This window comes from Pelodiscus sinensis, chromosome 1 (assembly GCF_052426305.1).
Source record: "Pelodiscus sinensis isolate ZL-2025 chromosome 1, ASM5242630v1, whole genome shotgun sequence".
Classification (NCBI taxonomy): Eukaryota; Metazoa; Chordata; order Testudines; family Trionychidae; genus Pelodiscus; species Pelodiscus sinensis.
In genome coordinates, this window is record NC_143052.1 from 91,417,802 (window position 1) to 91,445,801 (window position 28,000).

The 28,000-nt window shown below is 44.8% G+C and overlaps 1 protein-coding gene across 10 annotated transcripts in view; it reads right to left on the bottom strand.

The window, feature by feature from the left end:
* EP300 (EP300 lysine acetyltransferase) overlaps window positions 1-28,000 on the bottom strand; it is a 140,262-nt gene that overhangs the window by 28,989 nt on the left and 83,273 nt on the right. For 5 of the 10 annotated variants that reach the window (XM_089781063.1, XM_089781094.1, XM_075936292.2 and 2 more), the window contains 12 exons: window positions 22,215-22,308; window positions 21,735-21,872; window positions 21,084-21,201; window positions 19,911-20,094; window positions 10,199-10,276; window positions 9,384-9,493; window positions 8,753-8,911; window positions 7,917-8,369; window positions 7,173-7,361; window positions 6,193-6,349; window positions 2,423-2,541; window positions 330-569 (listed from right to left, as the gene is read on the bottom strand). In XM_089781063.1, coding sequence (XP_089637189.1) covers window positions 330-569; window positions 2,423-2,541; window positions 6,193-6,349; window positions 7,173-7,361; window positions 7,917-8,369; window positions 8,753-8,911; window positions 9,384-9,493; window positions 10,199-10,276; window positions 19,911-20,094; window positions 21,084-21,201; window positions 21,735-21,872; window positions 22,215-22,308 — 2,039 coding nt within the window. The remainder of the gene's footprint in view (window positions 1-329; window positions 570-2,422; window positions 2,542-6,192; window positions 6,350-7,172; window positions 7,362-7,916; window positions 8,370-8,752; window positions 8,912-9,383; window positions 9,494-10,198; window positions 10,277-19,910; window positions 20,095-21,083; window positions 21,202-21,734; window positions 21,873-22,214; window positions 22,309-28,000) is intronic. The other 5 variants (XM_075936301.2, XM_075936288.2, XM_089781071.1 and 2 more) reach the window with 3 other exon arrangements.

Sequence of the window (28,000 nt, forward strand, 5' to 3'; positions counted from 1 at the left end):
GCAAGTGTCAGAACCCAGTTCAAATGAGTTGGGCTCATGGGACAGAGCTAAAAACAGCACGGGGAAGACATTCCTGCTTGGGCTGGAGCACAGGTTCTGAAACCTGGCAGGGGGGTAGTCTCAGAGCCTGAGCAGGAACAACTACCTTGCTTGCTTTTTTTTTTTTTTTTTTTAAAGCCACATAACCACTAATTTTATTTGCTCTTGAATATCTAAGTTAGTGGCTTGATTTTCAGAAGTTCTGAACATCCTACAGCTCCTACTGACTGCTGCTGCTAAGCTTGTTCATATCATATACTACATATGGAGATGAAGCTGCCCTTCCTTACCTTTCTTCCACAGCAATAACCAAGGCTCTGCATAACTGGATCAATTTCTTGTTCAAACACCTCTGCCAGCCTGGAGCAGTACTTATACACGCGGGATGTCTTGCGGTTATAGAGCCAGGCATTGTTGAACATGAGCCAGATATCATCCACATATTGCCAAGGCTCCTGGTACTGTCCTGTGTCTAGCTTCCTCTTGATGGTGGAGAGGTCCATGGGGTTCTTTACTATATCAAAGTAATCCTGCAAGAATGGGCAGCATTTCAATGAGTTCAGAGAAAACGAATTACAAGGTGATAGCATGTGTGTACTTTAGATTCTTCTTCAATACTTTTGCAAGTATTAGCAGTACCAATCATAGAACAAAAGAGCTGAGTAATGCCAACATGGACTGCTTGTGACATACAATGCTCTCTCAACACCACCACCTCTCTCATGCAGGGCCTTTCCTCCATTATTTTCACATTTCTTGAACACTAACTTTTCCCTTTCAACCTTGACCAAATAAAGCCACTTTCCTATTGGTCAACAAGAACTAAGATTGCCACCAAGACAAGAAGCCCACATTTACAATCACTCTTATTCTATTATATATTTTCATTGTAAATCTAGTTTGATATTCAATTATATAATTTAGTATTGCTCTGAAAGTATAATATGTAATAGAATCCCGAAGTAGGATGATGACTGTACCTATTTCACAGAACTTTGCAGAAATTGTGGACCAACCCACCCAAATAAGGGTGCTGTCATGAGTTGTAACCCCATGAAGCAATAGTTTAATTTATTATAGTATCCTTTATATTTAAAAAGAATGACAAGGAAAATGTTTAGTTGATTACATATTTGAGAGTGTCTGTTTAAGAATGCCTCCTAAACCAATGGTGCGCAACATTTCTTGATTTGTGCCCCCCGCTCTGCGGGGACGGCCAACTGTCGGGCCTAGCCACTGGCCGGCCGGATCTAAGTGCCCTGCGGCAGCGCCCAGCCGAATCTAAGCTCCACACGGCTGCCAACGGTCGGGCCCTGTTGCAGGCCGGATCTAAGCGCTGTGACCCCCTGGGAAGACATCCACGATCCCCTTGGAGGTCGCGACCCACGGGTTGCGCACCACTGTCCTAAATGGTAAGAGCCAGCACTACCAAATCCAGTATACTGCTTCCTCTTAGCAACATAAGGGTTTAGTTGTGCCAGGATAATGGGATATGCCTGGAATAGGGTTGCTTCTCAAAACAATACAGAAAAATGAATCCCCAGGCAGGTAAAGGCTGGCTGCCCACCCTTCTGTCTCTGTCTGGGACTGCCTCCTTCCTCCCCTACTTCCCCATTCCAAGGTGCCCTTTCGGGACAGCAGTGGGGGATTGGGGTGGGATGAATCCCTCAGATTCCTACAGGGACATTGCTGGTATTCCCTTCATCACAGAGCAAAGGGAAAAGTGCACAGTTTGCTGCATTCCTCACTGACTGGGCAGTGCAGGGTGCAGAGAAACCATGCACTTTGCTCTCTTTCCTGTCGGTCAGGGAACGAGAAGAGCAAGGAGCCCTGGTACAAATCTCCCCACTCACCACCCTACATACACACCCACACCCTGCCCTGAGCCCTTCCTTAAGGATCTGAGCAATGTCAAGTAAAAGTGCTAATGTTATATAATAAATAACTTAGTGAAAGTTGAAAACTTACCACCACCACCCCTAACTGGTTAATAATTAAATCACAGTGTTTTGATACCACGTGCTGCAAAAAGCCCCAGAAAATGCAGTTTTGCAGTATTCTGTCACATTGCAAAAATAAGATAGCACACAAATGCCCAACAAAAACTAGTACACTTAAGGGTTCTGTCAATAAGAATAATCTGATGTCTTTCCAATTTCCCAACCATTTTCTCTTTTAACATAAAACAGAAAAACAAACCTTAAACATAAATTTATCTGTGCCACTGATGTGGTACATGCAAATCCCAAATCCAAGCTCTGCCCATCTATCTATATAAAAATGGAGAAACGACTACAGCATGCCATCTGGTCTTGCAGGCAAGTCCAGGTGTAGTAGCTATGAATTAGAAAGTGTGGAAACAGCTTGATAATAAAAAACTTACAGGAATTCCCAGTAGTTGGGGATCCACAGGCTGTCTGAAAGGAAGGGACTCAGGATCCTGCCGGTAAAGTGCCTCCAATGTTGGCATAAGTGCCTGCCGCAATTCTTCTGGTTTGAAAACTTTAAAAAAAATAAATACTAGTTAAGTTGGCATAATGGCCAAAAGCAAGAAACTTGCTGTAAAATTTGAAGGCTGTTGAAAACGCTACCTACACACTGTATATACAAGAGGCAAACATATTGTACAAGCCCAGCATCGCAGTGAGTGGTGTTTGTGGAAGACAGAAATTAGATTAACGGAGTGTGATACCGGAAGATGAAAATTCTGATTCAGATGGAATACTGATACTACATTAGGCATAAATTTATGCTGCAGCCTGAGAAACTATCTTTATGGAAAACTGTAAAAGGAGCATCAGCTAGAAGTAGCCAAAACCATGAAAATCTCTTAACATAAATTTGTTAGAAAGAACTTTATTTCTTTGAGAACAGCAGAAGAAATGATGTTGCTAGGAGTTCAAGGGGAGGTACCATTATGCAATACAGTACAAGATTCAGATACCATAAAGGTACCGGATCAGACACAGGCAGATGCACTTCAACAAGATCCCTCAGAAATCTAGAAACCCCAGAACGTGAAAACACATTCATTTGCATTTGTTGTTCAGACTGACTGCAAAAGGGATACTCAGTGTTAAACCTCACTGGAGGAAGACCTAGAGCAGAATCTTTTCTTATTGATAACTTATGCTTGTCTATAAAATCCCTGTTGAGGAAATCCATGAGTACTCTTCACCCCCCAGAAACGGAAAGGCTTTTTAATGAGACCCATGTTATAAATGTTCCACAAATGGACCGCTTCCTGGAAAAACTGATTCAATAACTACACAGCTCTACTTCTTCAGACAAAATATAGCAGTGTTGTCCATGAGAACTTGAACCACCTGATTCTTAACGGTTGGTGTAAATGTCTTGCAGGCCTGACAAATACCTTAAAGCACCAATGCTTTTATAAAGGAGCAAAGCCTCCTTCGGTGAATGTGTCTGTTACAAGAGTTAGTCCGGGTATGAAAAAGGGAACCCTTTTGCATACGTTCTGTTCATTCATCCATCATTCCAAGGACTAAAGCACTTATTCAGATGCAAAGAAGCATGTCCAGTGAATGTCTGCTTGGCTGATACACCAAGTGAACCAGGCCTGCAGATATCTGAGATGAAATCTAGCATGCAGTGTCACATATGTTTACAAGGCCATGTGATCCATAAATAGCAGATAATTGCTGTGTTGTCCTTGGGATGAATCTGAAGGTGCTGGACAGACTATGGACTGAAAGCTTTCTATGGAGAGATAAATAATGGTGCACAGAGGATCGTTCCTATAAGGTTATTCACTGTGTTGTCATTATTCCATTTTCTCTACATTTAGCTTTAAGCCTAGATGAGAGAACCAAGGTCGGATGATGAGAATACTGTTTTGGACTGAGTACTTGATCTTCCCTGAACTAGCCCACTGTCCTGGTAAGGAAATATTTGTGTATGTGGGCTACCACCACCAACATGCACTTAGTTGGTACCTGTGGGGGCAACAATAACCCAAAGGGGATCATCATGTACTGGTAGTTCTTATTGCCTGCTATAAATCAAAGATAATTTTGGTAGCTAGGATATACTGCCACATGAAAGTAAAAACCTATAAACTGAGGCAGCATACCAATCTCCAATGAAAAGATAACTAAAACAAGTCAATTTTTTTCTTTAAGTCTAGAATGGATCAAAACACATCTTGTTGGGAAGTACAGGTTGAACCTCCCTGGTTCAGCAACCTAGGGACCTGAGCTGTCCTGAACCAGGGAATTTGCTGGACCAGGGGAGGTCAGTGCTCCCGTAGGCTGCTACACTCCCGGGCTCCTCTCCCTTGGGCTCCGTGCCCTGCAATTGGCCTGACATGGGCTTCCCATCTTGCTGCCCACACACTGCCCTAAGCTCTTCCGGAGTTTCTGGCCAGGAGAGCTTGGTCGCTGCCGGCCGAGCTGTCACACACTGTTCCTTGCCTGGGGCCATCCAGCCACCACGAGCCCCACTGCTGCTGTGGATTCCAAGGCCGGGATCACCCAGCAACACTATGCCACTGCTAGGGCCAGCCTCATTGGGAACTCCCGGGGGTTCCCCAGCTAGGGACGCCTGCCTCTGTCAGCCCTGCTTCAGCTGCGGGTTCTGCAGCAGGGGCTGCCCAATCCAGCCCTGCTGCCACAAAGGGGAAAAGGGGAGGATCCCTGGCTGGGCACAGGATTCCCCAGCTGGCTGGCCCAGCTGATGTCAGGGATTCCTTGGCTGGAGCAGGAACTCCCCCATCCCGCATTCTCTCAGCTGGCTCCCACTCCCAGGGCTCTTTGCTCCAGCAACATCTGTGGCCCCACTGGACCATGGATGTTGCCAGAGCAGAGTCCAGGATTTTGAAGGTTCAACCTGTCCTGGGAAAAGAAATTTTTCATTCTGTATTGGTAAGAACCTGTTATGTCTCCCAATTTGGAAAAAATTACTTCCTGAAGGAGGAATAGCAAAGGTGGGCTGAGGAAGGGAAAGGAATTGAACTGGATAATGAATCCCTCTCATTTGCTGTTTTGAATTCCCATTTGTTTGCTTAAAAAACAACAAATAGTTAGTAGCACTTTGAAGACTAACAAAACATGCAGATGGTATCATGAGCTTTTGTGGGCACAGCCCACTTCTTAATCTTTCCAAAAACTTTAAGAGAAGTAAGGGTTTTCTAAATAGTAGGAGATGAGTTATAGTTGGTGTGCTGTCCTCAATCAAGTTTTCAAAACTGGCTTTGGAGCCCTAAATGGCTTGGTGAGAAGGGACTACCATGGACACTAACATGTCTAGGAAGCTTAGATCTTTCTTTTAGAGATTTCCTGATAACTTAGTTAACAGAATGGGTTGTAACACGTAACATGCTGGAGACAAGCTGCTTTTTCTTTGTTACTGCCCACTTTCCTCCTCAGGCAAATTAGGTAGCTTTTGTGTCTATTCATAACAGTGATCACAGCCCTCTTTATTTGAATCCTGGAGATTTTTTTCCACATTAAATCTGCTAACAAAAGGCCTTAAAAAGATATACCAAGCATACATTTTAACTATAATCATGTAACAGAATGTTTAATCTGAATGGTGGATAAATCAAAGCTGAACAATGACAAGGAGTGCCAACTCTTACCACAGGCATCAAGAAACAACTAAGATGGAAGTAGTGGCCATTCCCCTTTTATGCGCTCAACTCCCAGCATGAAGACAGCAGTAGTGCATAAACTGCCTTGCCAGCTGGCAAAAGTTTCCCACTTAAGTGGAAATGGGTGCATGCATCTGCAGTGGAATGTACATGTGGACAATCACTTGAAAGAGAAAAGGGTCTTCCTGAATTATAGGAGCCAAGCATTAGAAGTTCTTTAAAGGGACAACTTACACACTCAGAATACAGCCTTTTTATGTAAGGAGATAATTTCCTATAGAAGTTTAACAGGAAATGGGCTCCAATCCTTATTTTACAGAGACAGCGTTGAATAGCTGATTCAGTGTCAGATAACATTTGAGCACATAGCTCATTAGAACAAATTCTGTATTATTAAAATGTTCATTCTTATGTCCAAGAGCTACATACATAGAGAAAAGTTCATATGTGCAAACTAGAAACATGAAAAGTTCAGCTTTTGCCTTGATATCCCAATCCCCTAGAGATCTGAATCCTAACACCACAACAGTTTCCTTGCTTACTTTTCCTCTTAGACTGCCCTGCTGCTGGAGAAGACTGAGTAGCTGGAGTATTGGGTATTTCTTCCTCTTCCTTCATTTCTGGCTTCACTTCTGGTTTCTTCTCTTCTTGCTCCATTGGTTCCGTTACACATTCCTTCGCTCCTGGTTCCACTTTAATCTGAAAAGCAGATCAGATTCCATTCACTTAATTCACTATAAGCCCCTCACTTGCTTTTGTTATGAGCATATAGTAAGGTACTGTGTCTTGTGCTTAGCTACAACATGCCTGCCACTTCTTCCAATGAAAAAAAACTGACCCTTCCTCAGTCATCCTGGCTGTTACCCAAGCCCATTCTTCTCTCCTCCCCTCATACGGTCTTTTTGCCAAGATTCAAATAGTTTTTGGGGTAATTAATTTAATACTAAATCATGAAGACTGACTCCTCTCCCCCTCTCTCACATCTTATATAACTGACAGAGAATCCCACCTCCCTGAGATCACTAGGATCCAGTCTTTTTAGCTTTAATGTGAGCACACTGTAGTTTCTATTCCTGCAAGACAAAAAGTGAAGTTACTTTCCCAGAAGGACACAAGTTCCTTTATTGAAAAGTGATCAGGACCTTAGTTTGTCAACTCAAGGATAAAACCTACAGCAGCACAATTCACTGTTCTAGAGAATTATTCCTACAGTGACTACTTACATCAGGGAACGTTTTAAAGGAAAAACAACAGATGCAGGCACATGCTCAGCTCCCAAAGGGTTAGCAAAATTCAGGACTTCAGTACTTAGAGACCCATTTTAAGCACTTACCTATCACTGCTAAAAACATGTCTAAGGTGGTCTAAAATAATGGCAACAACTGGGATCTACATCTATCTTCGAGCCCTAAAGGGAACACCCTCTTCTGAATCACAGCACTCATTTCCCCTTCAGCTCCCATCCAAGTTTTGACATTGCCCAGCCAATTCATACCAGAAAAAAAATTAGCTACCCTCTTACCTCTGGTTTCTCCTCCATCTGGAGCTCTGTTTGTTCTGGCCCTTCTTCTTCCATTTTAATATCCATTTTCACTTCCTGCAAGAGTGGTTGCTGCTGCTCAGGGATAGTCTGTTGAGAATTCACTTCTGTACTACTGGTGGATGGTGGGTTTGATACCTGCCCATCAATGCTTACAGTCGGCTGTGAAAGCTGGGGGGAAATACAGAGGTACTAAAACCAGGCAAGCAATTATGCAGCAAAGTCTACTTCATTAAGATGTGCTTTTTATTTGCTTTCACTTTTCCTCAAGTTTAACTGCATCTCACATTCCCTCCCCCACTTGAAAAAAAAATTGCTGCACAATTTTAGTTTGAGGAAACATGCTATTGACATTTACTTTGGACAGCATAGCATTTTAGTAATTTAATACCTACTGTATAACCCCACTTCTATACATGCATGGAAATAAATGAGGTATGAGAGACAGCTATTTCACAGCAGGTTACTAATGTGCACTACAATTCTGTAAAAAAAACTTCCAATATGGAAGCATCAGATATTTCAGTGTCCAGTTTATTGATCCTGGGTCTCCAGACACAAAAACATACTTCTCAAATGTAATGCATACACATATTGGTTCAGATGCCTCTTAAACAGGTTGTTCGCCATTGTCTTGGACACAGGACAAGTAAACAAAGATCCTGTATGAAAGACTCACATCTGAGTATCCCTGGGGAAAGCATAGAAATAAAAATATTGTCTTACAGGTGTTGTGGGGTGCTGAGGCTGCAGTGGTGCTGTTGGGGTGGGCACAGATGCAGTCGTGCTCTGTTGTGACAGGGGCTGCTGCTGTTGCTCTGCCGAAGGGGTGACTGGAACTGGAGGTTGGACTTGTTGAGGCAGCTGTGCCTGTGGAGGCGTTGGAGTCTGCCTCTGAGGGGGGTGCATAGTTTGTGACTGCGGTCCAGGTGGCATTGTCGTAGGGGTAGGGGCGGTGGGGACAGTGGTGGCGGCTGCTGGTGTTGCCTGCGGCTGCTGCTGCTGGGTTCCCAGACCTGGGGGAGTGTGGTGAGGTGTTGGGGTACGACTAGGTACTGGAGAGGGAGAGTTTCGGTGCAAGGTAGGCTGTGGAAGAGGTGGGCAGTGAATATGGCTCCCTTGAGAACCTGGAGCCATTGCAGGAGAGTTCACAGGACAGGAAGAGCTGGTCATTTGTGCCTGTGGGAAAACAAGTAGATATATACAATGACTTGAGACAACAAGTGTGAGGAGGGAAAGGATTACCTTCAAGTGGCCACTTTTTACATGAGGTACTAATGCCTATAAGTTTTAAAAGTATGACTATCAATACGGTTGGCTTTTGCATTCCATTTAGTGAGCAGAATGGGATTGTTCAATCTGACATTTTTGTTCACATGCACAATGCTGCAGCGTTTAGGTTTCCTACAACTCCTAAGAAAAATTTCAATACAATTAATCAGTTTTCACTGATATTAAAGCACAAAAGAACATGCTCTATTCCTTTAATTATCCAGTTAAAAAAAATAAAACCAGCTCACAGAGCCTGCCAATGAAACTGCTCCCTTGAGAGAAGAACATACTTGAGACACTGGCGTCTGATTGCCAGGCTGGGTCATAGGCATGTTTGTTGCATTCATTCCTGGAGAGGAAGCAGGGAACTGGTTCTGTTGCAGAAACTGACTTTGGCTGGAAGGTTGGCCAACCCCAGGCTGCTGCATACGTGAAGCAAATCCCATCTGCTAGAAAAAAGGAAAGGCTTATTTCACAGTGTATAATATACACCTCCCCACCTTTAAAAATAAAATTCTACAATGTAACATCCACTTCATGGCACAGCAATTGGCACACCTGGCAACCACTCATATGATGCAGCATGGCAAATATGCCAATTCTCTGATCAAAAGCAGGAAGATATTTTTACATCTACCTCTTAATTTAGTTTATAACAGAGAATTTAGACTAGATCATGCCTCAAGGTTTCAGTTTAGTTTGATAAATTCCACGGTTTCAAGGATGTTACTGCACATACAATCTTAGTCAATTTAGCAGTTCCTGCACTGATTAGTAAAGGCTGTCTACTCATAATGGAGATGCAAAGGGAGAAACAAAAGAACCATAGAGCAAGGAACAAATTGCTGTTTAGATAACCATAATTACACAAGAACATCAAACCTGAAGAGTTAAACATACTGGACTGAAAAACATCCTGACCTGGTTCATGGCCCCAGTCTGGCTTAGCTGTCCAGGGTGCTGAAGAGGAGGAGTTTGCCGGGGACCCATGGGTGATAGTTGCATGTTCATCTGGCCAAACTGGTTCATTGCTGCGTGTTTAACCCAAAAAGATTTTAAAACAAAGGTTTCAGTTCTTCTTTGGACATCATTCAATGTTTGAATAGGAACAAATATTTGTGTCTGCTCTCAATCTTATTTCTATCAACACACACCTTGGAGTATATTACAATGTATTTCAAGCTCTAATTAAGCTACTTTAAGCTTTTTGAAAGCAATTCACATAAATCTAATAAAAAGATTCTGGGTCACAAATTGTTTTTGAGCTTGCCTTGAAAAGGTGGTATTGTCTTTAGTGTAACATGCTGACCCAAACTCCTTCACATTCCTTCAGAACACAAACTGGGCTTCCCTGAAAGACTTGTATGTCCATGTCCCTGCTTGCAGGTGTGAGTTGTGTTTGTTTTACTAATATTTTAATATGTTGATTTATAAGACATTATACATCCTAATTTTAGAGTCTGAAAAATCCTCTTCCAAAAATCAGTAGAACCATTCATCCAATTCCCACTCTCAATATAGTGTTAATTTTAACATCTGAAATCCAAAACACAGCTCTCATTCTTCTAGGAAGAAGGTGATTTTAAACTAATGTCAAGGAAGAGTAGAGAAAACTATATCTTACTAGACTCCAGTGGGGACTGCTTGATGTCATGTAATCATTGGGTAAGACAGAATCCAATATTCTTTCCATATTCATTTGTCACTACATGAGCTTCCCTTCTCTGGACACTTACCTGGCTGTGTCTGCATGCGATTCATCATCTGATTAGGCACACTGGCACGAATCATGGTTGGGTCAGGAAGGGGACCATCTGAACAACAGAGATTAGGGAGCTAAGAAACTTCACTTTTACAATTACATTACTGGAAAATGTTCAAATTACCTCTAAACAGACTGATGTTGGGCCTTAAAGATACTCACTGGAACAAAGATGGAAAAGTTTCTTGTAAATACAAACGTGTGCTATTTCTTAACCAAAAATAGACAACTGAACTTTGTGAAGCTGAGGACCGATTTGCAGCATGTTAAGAAGTTACAATGACTAGCTGACAGGCATTAAATGTCTAATACATTATTAAGCAGTGTTAATACTGCTTTGTATAGGTTAAACAGTAGACTGACATTCAATTAAGAGTACCAACCTTGAAAAGACCAGTATCTACTGTACTGACATCAAGTTCAAACTTTTTTTTTAAAAGTGAGGATGCATTCTGATAAAATTTTAGAATAACCCACTGTAAAGTGACATTAAGTGAATTGATGGCTCAGGGAATAGAGAAATATTTAGCTTTTCACCTCTACAACTAATTCCATTCAACAACCTGGACGGGATGCAGCCCAGGGGCCAGATCCTGCCCATGGACTGCATATGGCCACTTTCTATTTACAGCCTGCTGCCCATGTCACTGAATTTCTAGATAGTGGCTCAAGCAGCAGGATGCTATGTAAATGGCTCACAGGTCCCAGTTGTAGCACTGCTCTGGCAGAGGCTAGGCTGCAAGCCTTTTAATTAGTTGCAGCAACCACAGGCGGCTGCCAGGCAACACAGTAGCAGCGCTGCCTGGAGCAGTGAGCCCTCTGCTGTTTTCTTACTTCAAAGCCTCCAGCCCAAACAACTCTGGGGGGAGGATAGCTCCTAGTCCTGCCCCTTCCGCCCCAGATTCCACCCCTTCCAGGAGTGGAGCCAGCCCATGACCATGTACCAGAATACATTAAGTGGCCCTCCCTGTTAAAATTACTGCCCACCCCGATCTAACTCTACAGTGCTAAGCAAAATTATTTACTACATAATGGCTGTTTAGTGCCTGCATGAAATTCAACATTCAATTGCATTTCTATCTGAAAAGTGCTTCTGAAGCTCAAGAAGTGAATGGAGCCCAAGAATAAAAAACTCTTAATTTTCAGAAGTAGGTGGCTTATCAGGAGAATGGTCTTACTGGCAAGGAGCATAGCTCTGTGAAATAACTTTGCAAATCTCCCATTGTATTTAGAGGATTTCAGTCTCCAGAGCCATCAGTCCAGCACCTTGCACAACACAAAACTCATCTTAAAGAACAAGTTTTAGCAGAAGTCATTTGTCATTTAATTATTACTGTAAAAGTGTTTTACTCAGGGAAACAAAAGACTCCAACTTACTGGAAGGGGAAAGAAGGCTAGACCATATGATTGTATCTGTCCCTCACCTCAGTCTATTCCATTACACTGATCGTAACAGCTGACATTGTTACATCCATTGTCTAATATTCCTTGGTCATGCAGATTTTTTTGTTATTGGATTGGCAGGGGTGTGAGGAATAACATGTAAGTTTAATGTCAGAATCTGAACAAGGAAGGGTTGGAAATTAAACCATCAATCCAAGCCCAAGTCATAAGTTATTGCTCAGTATTACCCAGACGAAGTACATTGCTTCCGATGAGGTTTAAAGACATTAAAACCCTCTAAACCAGGCAGTCCTGTAGAGTTTAGTCTTGTCAACCCATTTACGATGTCTGTGGGACTTCTGAAGTGATAATACAGACTTCAGCAACATCAGCATGCTAATGTCTAGTTCTACTCCACCTTCCCCCAAATCAAGACTAAACTATATTATTTCTGATATCCGAGCACCTGGACAAAGGAGAGACCACGATAAACATCCATTGCATCCACAATACTTAGATGTTCCATTTGAAGAACATTTTAAAAGGAGAAGCATAATGAGAAATACATGGACATTTTAACCTCCCCTACAACTGGGGTCATCTGTCCATCTATAAGGGAGTTACTCACCTCGTGCAGTAATGAGTGTTCTTCGAGATGTGTGTCCCCGTGGGTGCTCCACTCTAGATCGTAGTGTCCCCATGGGTGCTCCACTCTAGGTGAAGGGTCGCCCCGAGCCGCAGATCGGAGCTTTGCAAAGCAGTTTCCTCCGTTGAGCCGCACATGCTCAGAAGGCGTCTCAAGCCCTTCCCGCCCTCTGCAGCGCACGGCTCAACCCCCTCCCTTTCAGTTCCTCATCTTCGCCCGAGTAATTTAGACTCCGTGCAGAGGGGAGGAAGGGAGGGTCGTGGAGCACCCACAGGGACACACATCTCGAAGAACACTCGTTACTGCATTAGGTGAGTAACTCCCTTTTCTTCTTCGAGTAGTGCCCCCGTGGGTGCTCCACTCTAGGTGACTACAAAGCAGTATTCAATATATGGCTGGAGGGAGCCGGAGTCAATGTTTAGCGATGGTAGAGAGCACCAGTTGTGGTAGGATAGCATAATGTCTGGCAAAGGTATGGTCTGAAGACCACGTTGCTGCTCGGTAAATATCCCTTAAGGGGACATTGTTCAAGAAGGCTATAGAAGCAGCTGTGGCTCGACTGGAATGCGCTCGTGGTGGGCCCTGTAATGGCTTATTGCCCAGGGTGTGGCACTTGACTATGCATGTCGAGATCCATCTTGAGATTCGTTGTGATGATAGAGGTGTTCCTTTGGAACGCTCAGCGATGGATATAAAAAAAGCCTTTCGGATTTACAAAATGGTTTTGTTCTCTCCAGGAAGAAGGCGAGAGCCCTCCGAATGTCCAGAGTACGCAGGGTGGCGTCCTTCTGTGAAGCATGCGGTTTTGAGAAAAAGGTAGGTAGTACAATTGGTTCATTGACATGAAATTCTGTACAGACCTTTGGCAGGAATGTTGGGTGAGGTCTAAGTATGACCCTGTCCTTAGTAAAAACTGTGTAGGGGGGTTCTGACATTAATGCCCCGAGTTCACTCACCCGTCTGACGTGATAGCTAAAAAGAAGCAGACTTTCATAAAGAGAAAGGGGAGTGGTACTGTAGCCAGAGGCTCGAAAGGAGGTCTGGTGAGGTGGTGGAGAACAAGATTTAGGTCCCATAAGGGTGGTGGGGCTTTATAGGGTGGGTATACATTGTGGAGCCCTTTAAGGAATCTTTTAGTGATAGGATGGGCAAATATGGAGAAGCCGTCAATCAAGGTATGGAACGCTGCTATTGCAGAAAGATGGACTCTTAAGGAAGAGATTGACAGTCCTGATACTTTAAGGCCTAGAATGTAGTCCAGGATCGTATTTAGTGGGGCGACACGGGGTTCTACTTTGGTTCATTGGCACCAGTGAGAGAAATGTGTCCATTTTTGCAGGTAAGTTTTTCGAGTGGACTGTCTCCTACTGTGGAGGAGGATGTCCTTCACTTGCTGGGAACAGTGATTTTCTATCTCCGAGAACCAGAGAGCAGCCAAGCCTGAAGGTGTAGGGTATGGAGCTGTGGGTGTAGTATCGTGCCATTGCTCTGAGATATCAGGTCTACACGGTTTGGTAGTAGATAAGGAGGGTGAACCGCTAGCTTGTGCAGGTACGGGTACCAAGTTTGGCGGGGCCATCAGGATGACTAGGGCTCCGTCTCTGCAGATCTTGCGTAGGATTCTTGGGATGAGCGGTATGGGGGAAAGGCATAGTGTAGGGGGGCTGTCCATTTGATTAGAAAGGCATCCCCCAGGGAATGTCTGCCAAGTCCTGCGCGTGAGCAGAACTGGGGGCACTTGGCGTTCTGGGTAGATGCAAAGAGGTCTATAGATGGCCATCCCCATCGGTGGAAGATTGAGTTTGCGACCTGTGTGTGTGTGTGTGTGTGTGTGTGTGTAACTCCCACTCGTGATCTGAGGTGAAGTTGCGGCTGAGTGAATCTGCTCTGGTGTTGTTCACCCCGGGCAGGTAGGAGGCTATCAGGGTGACATGGTTGCGGATGCAAGAGTTCCACAGGCGGATAGCTTCCGTGCAGAGGGAGCGGGAGCAGGAGCGGGAGCGGGCTCCGCCCTGCCTGTTTATGTAGAACATTGTGCAGATGTTGTCCGTTAGGATGCAGACTGTCTGATTGGCGATGTTGGAGGCGAAGTATGCACTGGCATTCCTTACTGCCCGCAGTTCGAGAAGGTTGATGTGTAGTCGTGTCTCGGATGGGGACCACCTTCCTTGAACCCCTTGATCGTTCATATGTGCTCCCCAACCAAGGAGGGAAGCATCCGTGGTAATCTGTATAGTGGGTTCAATTTGTTGGAATGGAACACCTGCCGGGAGGTTGTTCGGTACCGTCCACCATTGTAAGGATGCAAGAACGTTTGGTGGAATAGTCACTGTCTTGTTGAGGGAGTGTCGTTACGGTATGTACACAATTGCTATCCAGAGTTGGAAGCATTGAAAATGCAGACGAGAGTGGTGGACAACATAGGTGGTGGAAGCCATGTGTCCCATTAGCCGGAGACAAGTAAGTACTGTAGTGGTAGAAGTTGTAAACATCGCACTTATAATTTATTGTATAGTTATAAAACGTTGTCGAGGCAGGTATGCTCGAGCTGTGATTGAGTCCAGGCGTGCCCCAATGAACTCTATATCTTGAACTGGGTGAAGTGTTGATTTGCTTTCGTTGACTAGAAGACCTAGACGATAGAGGAGGGATGTGGTCGTACTTATCATGGAGGCGGTTTCGACCTGTGTCGAGCCCTTTAAGAAGCAGTCATCTAGGTAGGGGAATATAATGACCTTTTGTCGTCTGAGGTATGCGGCGACAACTGCTAGTACCTTTGAAAATACTCTCAGAGCTGACGAGAGGCCGAAGGGGAGAACATTGTATTGAAAATGATCTGGGCCGAGCGTAAAGTGTAGATAGCATCTGTCAGCAGGATGGATAGTTACATGGAAATACGCATCTTGCAGGTCGAGGGCTGCGAACCAGTCCCCTTGATCTAGCGCAGGAATGATTGTTGTAAGTGTGACCATTTTGAAACGTTGTTTCCTGAGAAACTTGTTCAGTTTGCAGAGGTCTAATATGGGCCTCCAGCCCCCCGTTTTTTTCCTCGATCAAGAAATAGTTCGAGTAAAATCCTTTCCCGTGAAACTCTACTGGTACTCTTTCTATGTCTCCAATTGAAAGGAGTCGATCGATCTCTTGTTTTAGTAGAGTTTCGTGAGAGGGGTCCCTGAAAAGAGATGGGGTAGGGGGAAGGGTAGGTGGGGTAGTGGTAAATGGGATGGTGTAGCCAACTCGAATTATATCTAGAACCCAGCGGTCCGATGTTATAGATTCCCATTGTGGAAGGAACGGCCGTAAACGGTGGGTAAAAAGATGGCCTTGTTGTGTTATTGCTAGATCGTGAGGGAGGTATTGCAGACCTTCGATCACAGCTTCAAATTTGTTGCTTAGAGGACTGAGCAGTTGGTGGGCGGCCCTGATTAGGGTGCCTCCTCTGAGGTCGTTGTCTTGGCCTAGTGTCTTCATACGGTCTCTGTGGTCAGTTGTATTGCCCATATCCGTAGCGATTGTATGTGTTATATGGGGTGTATCGCCTGCGTTTTGAAAGGCGGTGTGTACATGCCCAATGTACGAAGATTGGTTTTCGAATTCTTACTGTTGTGTAGCATTTCGTCTGTAGAAGCTGCAAATAATTTTTGCTTATCGAATGGTAAGTCATCTACTTTGGGCTGAAGATCTCGGGGAACTCCAGATGACTGTAGCCAGGAAGTTCTGCGCATGACTACCGCCGTAGCTGTAGTCCTGGCTGCGGTGTCTGCGACGTCCATTGCCGTTTGGAGAGCGGTGCAAGCGATCGTATGGCCTTCATGGACTATCGCTTTCAAGATAGACCTTTTGGATTCAGGGAGATGTGGTATCAGTTCTCCCAGCTTCGAATAATTATCGAAATCATGATTCGCTAAGAGGGCAGAATAATTCGATATTCTTAGTTGTAGGGTAGAAGAGGAGTATATCTTCTTGCCGAAGAAGTCTACCTTTTATTGTCCTTGTCCATATTGCCAGTTTTGTAGTGCGGCAACTTCGCTCTTTGCTGTGCTGATTCAACAACTAAGGAGTTGGCTTATGGATGTGTAAACAGGAAATCAGTGTCTTTTGGTGGAACGAAGTATTTTCTGTCAATCTTTTTATTAGTCAGCTGGATGGATGCGGGTGTCTTCCACAGATCCTCAGATGTTTCCATGATTGCCTCGTCAATTGGTAGGGTAATCTTACTGTGCAATGTAGGATGCAGGTTCTTTAACAAGTGATGTTGTTTCTTTTGCACTTCTTGGATGGAGACATGCTGACTTGTTGCTACTCGCTTGAATAGTTCTTGAAACTGTTTGAGGTCGTCGATCGCTACTGTATCTGATGGTATAACTGCCTCATCCTCTTGGGCACTGAGGTCGTCAGGGTGTGTGATGTTTATTTATTGAATATCGGATTCACTGTCTGAAATTCGTTCCTCCTCCTCTGTGTGTGTTGCCGGAGGTAGGGGCTGTAGATGAGGCAGGCTCCTTCGAGATGATGTGGAGTGGGCTGAGGACCAGCGCCTGAATGGGTCCCAATGATCACAGGGCCTCCATTGGGGTGGATAGGGTGGGGGTGGGTAAGACCAATAAGGGTGCCATGGGCTTTGTTGTGGTCCAGCCCTATGATAGTATGAGCAAGACCCCCTTAGCGACTTGTGTCGTGAAGAATATGTCGTATATCCGTCATCATCCTGTAAGGGAGCGTCTTGCAAGGACACTGGAGACATAGATCTGGGAGGGGAATGACTCGCCAAGGATCTCCCAGGTGAACAGTCAGTGGGAGGCAGGCATGAATGCTGCTGCCTGCTGTGAGTGTCAGACGCTGTGTTAAGAGTGGTCTGTAGCAGACTCATGAGGGTGCCTCTCGCTGTCTGCTGCCGGCACCGGTGTTGAGATCTGGATTACAGTTGCAGCCGATGCCGGCTGTGTATGAGGTTTCTTTTGGTGCGGTGCCGAGGGTTTGAGCAGCACCATCCCTTTAAGATGCGCTGGGGCTTGCAGCGGCGCCAGCTTTTCTTTCTGCCCCAGGTGGTTAGCGCGTTCCCGGGACGGCTCAGAGGCAGCGCGCACCGGTCCTGGTGCCGAACGGGAGGATCTTCCCTCTGCTTTGTTAGCAGGGGTCCTCGGACTTCCTTGCCCTTTTCCCCGTGTCTTTGGGGAGGAAGAAGGTGGGAGATAGCGCGACGGTGAGGCTCTCTGCCTTGCAGTTTTGATGGCGGGGGGGTTTCATGCTGCGGTTCCCCCTGCTCTGTAGGCTGCAGAGCCTTTTCAAACAGAATCATCCTCAGGCAGAGCTCTCTATCCTTTCTAGCTCTCGCCGTGAGGGAAGCACAATGTGTGCAGCTGTGGGGTGAGTGAGTTTCCCCCAAGCATCGAATACATTTTGTGTGGCCGTCAGAAGCCAGCATAGGCTCGAGGCACTGCTCACATTTTTTAAAGCCTGAGGAGGCAGACATAGTTCAGGAGATTCTTATTTCCTTCCACTGTTGATGTTTTCAGAGTTTTATTTATTTGTGACTGTTGTTGTAGTCCCTTCTTTTCTTTTTATGTGGTTTATTTGTTGTTGTTTTTTCTTTTTCAGCTGAGAAGCCGAGAGAGAGGGAGAGAGCCCCGGTTCACCGGGGCTCTGGTCTGAAGCGAGTTTCAGTCCTCTAAGGGAGATAGTCAGTTTTGTTCTTTTTATAAAAGAAAAAAATTGTTGTTGTTGTTATTTTAAAGAGAAAACAAGGGGAAAGAAAAACTAATTTGGGATATAATAGGGGGAAAACTGTGGTAAGCTAACTAATAGAAATGCAGTCTGAGAGACTGAGAGGGAGCTCCTACTCGCTCCGTCCGCTGACGAGGGCGGTTGAAAAGGAACTGAAAGGGAGGGGGTTGAGCCACGCGCTGCAAAGGGCGGGAAGGGCTCGAGACGCCTTCTGAGCATGTGCGGCTCAACAGGGGGGAAACTGCTTTGTAAAGCTCCGATCTGCGGCTCAGGGCGACCCTTCACCTAGAGTGGAGCACCCACGGGGACACTACTCGAAGAAGAACTTATTGGATTTCTAATTCTGAATTCCTCGATACATTTCTAGACAAAAATGTTTTTCACTTTTGAATGTTCAAGAGATTAACGTATGTCCTTTTCTTTACAAAGATAACCTCTGCAATGTTTTCTATGTATGTGTCAGGTCCAGGCTACTTTACAGCAATGTGCTCTCAACTTTGGATTACCTTAAATACCAGCTGCAAAATGTGCAGAATATGGCAACATTATAAGTAAGAGCAGACTTTCAAGAGTACATCACACCAATGTTCTAAACTGGTTACACTTCAAGTTTTTTTAAGTTGTTACAGGTCTATGACCCAGTTACCTCAGAACCCTTTCTGTGGCCACTAAAACAACTGCCAATAACAAAGTTACTGTTGACCTCTGCCTCCAGAACTGAATTCTTAATTCATACTGTGGTTGGGTATCCTCACAAGTAGGCTCAGTTCTAGAATTCACTGAACTGATCTGTCAGAATCCAAGGCTTGGCATTTTTAGGACACAACACAGGACAGCTCTGCTTACACTCTCCAAAACATGTGTTTAGCATCCACAGACCAGCAGTTACTAACTGCTGGTCTTCAGCCCCGTCAGACCACGGCAGCTCTGGGGTGCACCGCTTCCACCATGGCTGTTGGGAGAGGTGTGTCCTGCCCTGGCTCTCAGCCAACCTGCGCTGGGCAGGGTCTCTTCCCATACACAAGAGTCACATGGCAGCCTTAGAACAGCTGTGACCCAGGCAGCAGTGCGCACCTGGGAGGCAGCACAAGGCTAGATGAGATGCGTAGGCAGGACTAGTGTTGGGAGGCTCTGGGGCTCGCATTGGGGAGCTTTGGGGATGAAGCTAATACTGGGGAGCTATGGGGAGTGAGACTGGACACTGGGTGTCTGGGGTGGTGAGCTGGTACTGGAAGTGGAGCTAATATTGGGGACTGTGGGGTAGCACGTGGGAGGTCTCTGGGGAGGGATGGGTGCAGTGGTGCTTTAGAAATAGGAGGCTGGCACTGAGGGGGTCTGGTGGTGGTGGTGTCTAAGGGGCAGGGGGCTGGCACTGGGGTCTTGGGTGCAGGGGACTCTTGGGTCAGTGGCTGGCACTAGGAGTAGTGGAGGGGTGGGGGGCTCTAGGGGTTAGGACTGGCACTGGGGGGAGTTTTTGGCAGACCGGTAACATTTTATTTGTACATTTACATATGAATTATCTGCACAATGAATATGCAAATAAAATTATACCCATCCACCAAAGTTTGTGAATGGGTTTGCCCGTCTCCGGTATAAAAAAAGATTGAGAAGTACTGCCACAGACAGTGGCAAGTTCATTTACTGCAAAAGATCCCATGGGAAGTTTTGCCTTATCTTGTCAAACACCATTTTCTCCACCAGCTGAGCAAGAGTTAATGCAGAAATTTTGCAAGCAGTTCTTGCAAAATCTACATAGTGAATAGGCAATAACAGGAAAATGCTCTCCCTCCGTAATAACATCTTCAAATTCTTCTAGAGTTGGGCAATTATAATTTTCTAAGATTAGTAGTAAAAGGGTAGAGAAAGGCTCCCATTCTGGTCCAATATAAATATTTCCCTGTACAAGGTATTCCCTTTTATTAACTAACTCAACTGTTCTTACTTGTTGACATCCCTGGCTGTGCCTGTCCCATATTGGGCCCTTGATTCATGGGAGTTGGAGGCATGCCTGGTGCATTTGGTATCATGTTCTGCTTTTGCAGTCTGGTCCTTCGCTTTTCCTCCAATTCCTTTTGGATCTTGTATATCTTCTCAGCTAGCAGGTGGTAGTACTCTGCCTGTTAGGGTAGCAAGGGACAAGAAAATAGAGGAGATATAATAATTAAACATTACACATTAAAAACTGATGACTAAGTTTAGAGCTGGAAAAAACATTTCCTTCTCTGCTCTGCATATCAGAATATTGAGAAGTGACTCTCCCATAGGAATGGGTAAGCATATTCCACAGTATTTCCTGCAACTGCAGAATGACTACAGTGGAGATTTATTTTACCTATATTGTGCATTTGACACATACCACAGTAAAGGATAAGCCCTGGTTTTATATTGTATTTGAGAGAAAATTGGAAACCTCAAACATGGCACATTAGGATAAAAAGCTTTCAGACTATAAACATGTGTCACAAGCAAAAAGGTAAAGACTTGAAACTAGGAAGAGATTGGAACTTGCTGTTGCCCTTCCACATACCAGCATCACCTTTAACAAACATATCTGTGCTTTTATTTTTTGGTACCCAACTTGTCACAGTTAGGCCTCCATTCCCACTCACAAACATCTATTCATGGCACATTGAGACAGTATCTCAACACCAATGCTGCGAGTACCTGAAGCTGCCTAGTCTGTATAGTAGTTGAGAGTTCTGTCCCCTATACTGACAGAATGCATGCAGGCATAGGGTGCTGACCTCCCCTCCAGCCAGGGTGTGCTTGAACTCCATTCTACCTCTTCCCCAACTCTTGCCAGCCCATTTCCATCCTTGCTCTCAAGCTCCGATCCCTACCCCACCTCTTCCCTTGAGCACATCCTGTCCCTGCTCCATCCCAGAAATTCCTGAAACCACAAATCGCTATTAGCAGAAATCGCGATGGTCTGGGAGAAAAGGGAAGGGTTTGGTCAGCAAAGCTGCTGGCGTGCGAGAGACATTGAAGTGGGAGCTTGGGAACTATGGATGCTCTGCACCCACTAAATTTTCTTCATGGGTGCTCTGGACACAGGCTCCCATGCAGGCTCTCTGCAGCTCTGGAGGGAAAGAATATGGCAACTCACCCTGCTATTTGCAGATTCATACATGTCACCTTCTACCTTCCGAGCATATGCCACTAGGTTCTCCATGCGCCTGTCTTTTAATGCTGCAGGATCAGGGGTAGGAAATATGGCTTGAACACTGAAGTGGGAAAAAACATGAAACATTAAAAATATGTATCTTTTGAATTAAAATAGATGGCTGCAAAATGAAGTTCAAAACAAAGGCTTTTAGTCTATATTTCAAATATCTATGATACACGGCAGTTTTAGGGGGTCTCTAACCCCATTGATTTCCTGATCTCTCCCCTAATACTGCTATTTTGGAGCACAGAATTGCATATTTGATACAATAACAGTTTTAAGAAAGAAAGCAAATCCAATATCTTTGCCAGTATTTCTTCTGATCATTACCCAATCCAAAATCCACATACATGCCCTATATTGCTCAAAGCAACAAGCTTCCTCAACTCTAAAGCCTAAGGTGCTCACTAGTACCTGCGTGTCTACTTTTTGGCTGGGACAGAGTAGGGTGCAACTATAAAGCATTTTTAAAAGTTTGTGCACTTACACTTATTTAAATTCAACCAATTCCTTAATCTCTTTATAGAAAATATACACTCGGCTCAACCTTCCTTGGCAGAGGGAGACCTTGTTTTGATACTAGATACCTACAGTTTATGAACAAGATGATTTCGGAGGTCCTGAGTAATATCTTCATGCCACTGTTTTCTAATTCCAGTGTTGGATGGTTGTGCTGCAGTTGGCATAGCTCCCAAACTGGTAACACTGGTGCTTTCACTCATCATGGGACTTCAAAATAGAATAATATGTTAGAGAAGAAAAAATGCTAAACTTACAATCTTACACTGATAGACTATTTTATACTAAGAATGACAAATCACTATTTACTATTTGATTTACACACTACAGTATATAGGAATTGTTTAACTGATCAAGTACACCCACTTCTTGAGTGAACAAGTTGCATGTTCTTTTAACCATACCAAAAACACCTTCAAGTCCAAACATACTCCTTTTTTTCCAGTCACAATCACAATGATTAGAGGATTGCTCCCCCCTCAGATTTTTCTGAGATGAAGCTTGTTCAGTATCTTCAAACTATTTTTAATCTATGTGAGATGTTCAACTTACTTTTGGGAATTCATTGCTGAATGCAACATTGAGTCAGACAGCAGATTAGGGGCTTGAACCCCCATACCTCCATTCACTCCCATAGGATTAGCATCTAGAAAGCAAAAAGAAAAATATATTAAAGTAAACAGCTCACCACCACACAAACGCTGTACTCAACCCTCCTACCTCGAGAGCATTGCTTAAAAAGACATACATATGGATAATTCTGCAGAGTTATGAAATATTCACTGGAGGCTTTCAAGCCATCTTCCCCTATTTAACACTCATTTTTCACTAAGCATATACTGATTCCTTTGCCATAAGTGCATATTGCACACTTGCATATTTCTAGGTCATAGGTCAAGGTTTGTATCAATTCTGAATTTCCTGGATCAGCTGTTATAACCTCCTCCTCTTTCCCCCACCAACAATGCCACCAAGACCAGAGAGGCAGGAGAGAAGTTACTTACTTTTTACAGTAACAATAGTTGAGATATGTCCTTATGGGTGTTCCATTTTAAGTGTATCTGATCCCCATATACCTTTGTTGGAGTTTTTCTGTAACAGTGCATGTAAGGTGAACGCATGTACTCTATACATCCCCCTGCTCTGTACCAAGGATATATGGGCTCGCATGGGCAAACCACACTCAGTTCCTTCTCCACTCCAAAGCCCTAAAGACATGAGATGCTGAAGTAGGAAGGAAGAAGGCAGAGTAGTGGAGCACTCATAGGGACACATCTGAAAGAACTCCAGTTACTGCTCAAGGTAAGTAACCTCCTCTTCTTTGAGCAGTGTTTCTGTGGGTATTCTAAAACCAGAATTCTAAGCAGTGCCCTCTTAAAGATAGGGGCTTCAGAACTCAGTGTCAGGCTAAGTCAGTATTCTGTACAGGAACGATCAATGAAAGCATAGTATAGGGGTGGGGACCTCAGGCCTGGAGGTCAGATATGTCCCTTGGCTTGCCTAAAACTGGCCCCAAAGGCTCAGGGTCTCCCACAACATTTTGGAGCCTGTGCTGGCGCTCCAATCTCCCTGCTTCCCCACCATGCGTCTAGAGCACACCAAATCTACAAGCCTGGGCTGTTTTAGGCTCTGATGGGCAAAGGCAATGTGGGGAGTGTCTTTTTCCTTCTCGGTCAGGGGCCATGTCAGTGAAGTGTGTTTTTCTTTTTTGCTTCTCTTGTGTGCGGGCCCCCAATTGTTTTTTCTGTAGGTCAGAAGTCCCCAACCCAAAAAAGGTTCCCCACCCCGGCACAGTGTCTAGGAAAAGCATGAACTGAAGCTCATGTACCAGTCTTGTATATTTTTACAACAAATAAAAGTGTCCTTTTGCAGGGCCGCAGACAAGGAGTATGTTCTTAATTGACAATTACCTTAGAAGAGGCGGGAATATTAGCAGTCAAGCAACAGGTGAGTACACAACCAGAAATCCATTGGGCTGTCAATTATCTCTATCCACAACAGAAAAACCACCTCAGGAAGGACCAAAAAAGTCTAAATCTGCCCAGATAAGCCAACACTCTTCTGATACTTCATATGAAGGACACCTTCCGTTCTGACTGATGATTGATGTAGAATATTGATAGATTAAATGATTGATTTGACATGAAAATCTCAACTGTTGGTTAAGCATCATGGCTATGGTAAAAAAACCCTCTTAGAAAACAGTGGAATATGGAGGATCAGCTACTAAAGCTCACAGTTCTCTACCACTTTAGGCACAGAACAGTCACTATGAATGCTGCATTTAAGGAGAGGTTCAGAAGCAAGCAGGTCACTAACAGTACAAAAGGAGGTTTCATCAAGCACTGAAAACTAAATTTAAGCCCCAGGAGAAAGCAGAATCTAACATTAAAGAAGATAATTGACAGATCCGGTATAAATCCTTACACTCCAAGACAACCAAATACCTAAAAGCCATGTACTGGAGAACAGAATGCTGTGATGGTAGCCAGGTGAACTGCAATAGACCAGAACTTGAAGCAAGTCCTACTTTTTTCAAAAGTAAGTAAGTATTCTAATACCTCAGTGGTAGGAGAATCAATGAGACAATTTGTGGTGAACATATCAATAAGAAAACCTTTCCCATGAGAAGCCTTTGCTAGAACCTTTCCTGCTCTTAAGCAGACTCTCCTGAAACCTTGTGGCAGTGAGATAGTACTAGCTCCAAGAACCATGTGGCTATCAGGCCTTGAGCCACAGCATGTTCAGGTAGGTTTGAAGGACATTCCCTGAGTCCTGAGAGAGAAGACCAGGCACCAGCAAAAGACTGACGATTGATCAGAAAAAGAGGGAAAGATTAAAGAGAAAACAAATCTATCAGCCAAGGAGATGCAAAAACACAATAACTGTGGCTTTGACCTGCTTGATTTTGTTTAAGACACTGAGGGTCAGCAGCATTGGCGAAAATACATATAGGAGATTCTTTACTCAAGAGAGGAGAAAGGCAGTGCCCACAGAAGAGTGACCCAATCCTCCCCTTGAACAGAACTGCACAAATTTATCAATCAAGTGCAAGGGCAAAAATCTGCTTTTCGAAATCCCAACGCAAAAAGTATCAGAGTCCAGATCTGTCTAGTTCCCATTAAAGTGAAGCGCTTATTGAGACCATCACTTTTAGTGTTTCAGAAACTAGGCAGGCAGACCAGGGTTCCCCATAAGGAACCAAGAGGCACATCAAGAATTTCATTCCCACCCCCTCCACAGAGCCATGCAGCTGTGGCCCAAGCTACTCCAGGGGCAGGACTGCAGCCATGTGGCAGGTGACTGCTCACCCCAGGAGCAGCTAGGCAGTCTCCACACAGCCTGCATGGCGGCTGCCAGAGCTGAGGCCTGGGCTGCAATACTAAAAATAGCAACGTTACCCAGCTCCAGTCCCAGCACACGGGCAGACACCTGCTGCGTGGCACAGCCCCTAGGAGCAGCTGGGGCCAGGGCTATGTGGCAGTTGCTGGGGCTGGGATCGCAGTACTAAAAATAGCACCGCGGCCCTGGCTCCAGCCCCGGTACACAGGGCAGCCACCCACCACGCTGCCCCACCCTAGCAGGTGCAGGTGTCAGGATGGCAGAAGGGAAGGGGTAGGGGAAGAACTAAAGGGAAGGTGGGGGTGATGAGAGGAAGGGACTTGTGCTGAGGGGGAGGTAGGGCAAGAGACGAAATGGGAAGGCACCAAGGGGCAGGATGGAGGAGAGACAAATGCAAGTGGGACAAGAGGAGAATGAGGGGAAAGGGCAGGAGAAGCGAGGGCAGGGAATAGGAAGGTGTCAGTGGGGGTGAGGGTGGGGACAGGGTGATGCTGGGAGATGAGAGGGGAGGGATAATGGGGGTGAGAGGGAGGAAGAGGAAAGGGGAGGAGTGGGATTGAAAGGAGGGGAGGGCATGAGAAAGGCAGGGGAATGAGCAAGTCATGTGTGAGGGCACAGAGGGGCATTAAGAGAACTGGGGCAGAGGGTGGCAAGGGGGTTGGCACCACAGAGGAAGACAAGGGGGGCAGGTTTTGGGAGGGCAGGGGCAATGGGGAAAGGGGGAGGCACCAGGAGGGTTCCCAGGTGATTGTGGGGGTGAAGTAGAAGGGCAGACACGGGGAGGGGAGGGGAGGGACAAGCACCAAAGGGCAGAGGAGAGTAGCAGGGCAGATGCGTAGAGGGAGGTGTTAGGAGAAGGGATGGGGAGGGGAGCTAGAGGAGAGGTGGGCACAGGGGGGAAGGGAAGAGCAGGAGCAGGACAGAGGATGGGAAGGACGGGCAAATGCAGGAGGGCCGAGGGGAGTGAGATGGGCAGGAACGAGAAGGGCAGGAGCTAGGTACAGCAACAGGCATCAGGGGAGCAGATGGGACAAGAGGAGGATGAGAGCCATGGAATCAGAGGGGAAAAGGGAGAGGTTTATAAACTTGGTTATAAACCCAAACAAAATTCACTCCACTCACGGATGGAAAATCTTACAGGGAACACTGAGGCAGACTGCTGAGACTGGAATATTGTGATGCACCACTTCTATAATTTCATGGCTTCCAATGATATATACTGGCTCTGCTTTTTGTCACTATGCGGACTGATTTATTCTTCAATCATGAGTAGGAAGTGCAGACCAGCACAGAGTTCCAGAACACTGATGTAGACACTTGAACAGACCCTCTCTCTTGAACAGATGTTTTCCATTCAAGGAAGGATGTGGTAAGCTATTACACAAGAAAATGGCTGAACAGGACCTCCAGAACAAACTTTTTTTGGATTCTTCCACCACTTAGGAGAAGCTAGAAAATGATGGGGGTTAAAGAACAGTTTTATCTCTGGGGCATCTAAACAGACCTGAAGCAGGTTTGGAAGCAATGTAGGTGCCATTGAGCATGAAGTGTGACGAAGTAAATGTTGTAGGCATGATCTGGCAGTGACTTGAAGACAGATTTGGACTCTCAATAAGATGTGACAGTACAAGGACCCTAGCTGATAAGCTCTGATTACATTAGCATTTCAAGTAACTTTATTCTATGTACAGCTGGAGGAAAGACTTCCTGAAGTTGAACTGAAGACCTATACTGCTGCAGAGTCAAAGCCAAGAATGCTGCCAATCTGTGTAGGTCTCTCTTATGGGAAGCCAGTTGCCAAGCTAGGGATAGATAACAGTGAATGCTGGAAAAAATGAGGTACGTTCAAAAGTTAAAATAGGAAAAGAACAAGTTAGATGCCTTCAAGTCAACAGGCCTGTTGAAATGCCTTTTCTATGATGCAAGGAGCTCTTTGAGGAGGTGTCTGGGCCATTAGCTATCATCTTTGAAAAGTCATGGAAGATGGAAGAGATTCCAAAAGACTGGAAAGACCTTAATATAATGCTCATCTATAAGAAGGACAACCCAGGAAACTACAGACCAGTCAGCTTCATTTCTGCGCCAGGGAAGATAATGGATCAAATAATTAAGGAATCCATTTGCAAAAATCTGGAAGATAAGGTGATAAGTAACATTCAGTATGGATTTGTAAAGAACAAATTATGTCAAACCAAGCTGATAGTTTCCTTTGATAGGCTAACAAGCCTTGTGAATAAAGGGGAAGCGGGGTATACCTAGATTTTAGTACAGCATTTGATACAAACTCACATGACCTTCTCATTAAAACTAGGGAAACAACCTAGATGGGGCTACTATAAGGTGGGTGCATAACTGGTTGGATAACCATTCCCAGAAAGTACTTATCAATGTTTCACAATCATGCTGGAAGGGCATATGAGTGGGGTTCTGCAGAAATCAGTTTTGGGACCGATTCTGTTCAATATTTTCATCAGCGATATAGATATTGGCATATAAAGTTTGTGGGTGATATCAAAATGGGAGGGGTTGTGAGTGAAGTGTTTGGAGGACAGGATCATAATTCAAAATGGTTTGGATTAACTGGAGAAGTGGTGTGAAGTAAACAGGATGAAATTCAATAAAGACAAATGCAAAGTACTCCACTTCAGAAGAAACAATTCATTATATACATACAAAATGAGAAAACCACCTAGGAACGAGTACTGCAGAAAGAGATATGGGGGTCCTAATGGACCGCAAGCTAAATATGAGTCACTGTGACACTGTTGCAAAAACACAAACATTCTGGGATGTATTAACAGGAGTGATGCAAGCAAATACAAGTAGTAATTTTTCCACTCTACTCTACCCTGATTAGGCCTCCTCAACTGGAATACTAGTTTAGACCTTCAAGTGATTCATGCCCCATGCTGCAGAGGAAGGTGAAAAAAAAAATCTTAGGAGAGTCTGCCAATCTGATCCTGATGAAAATTCCTTCCTGACCCCAAATATGGCAG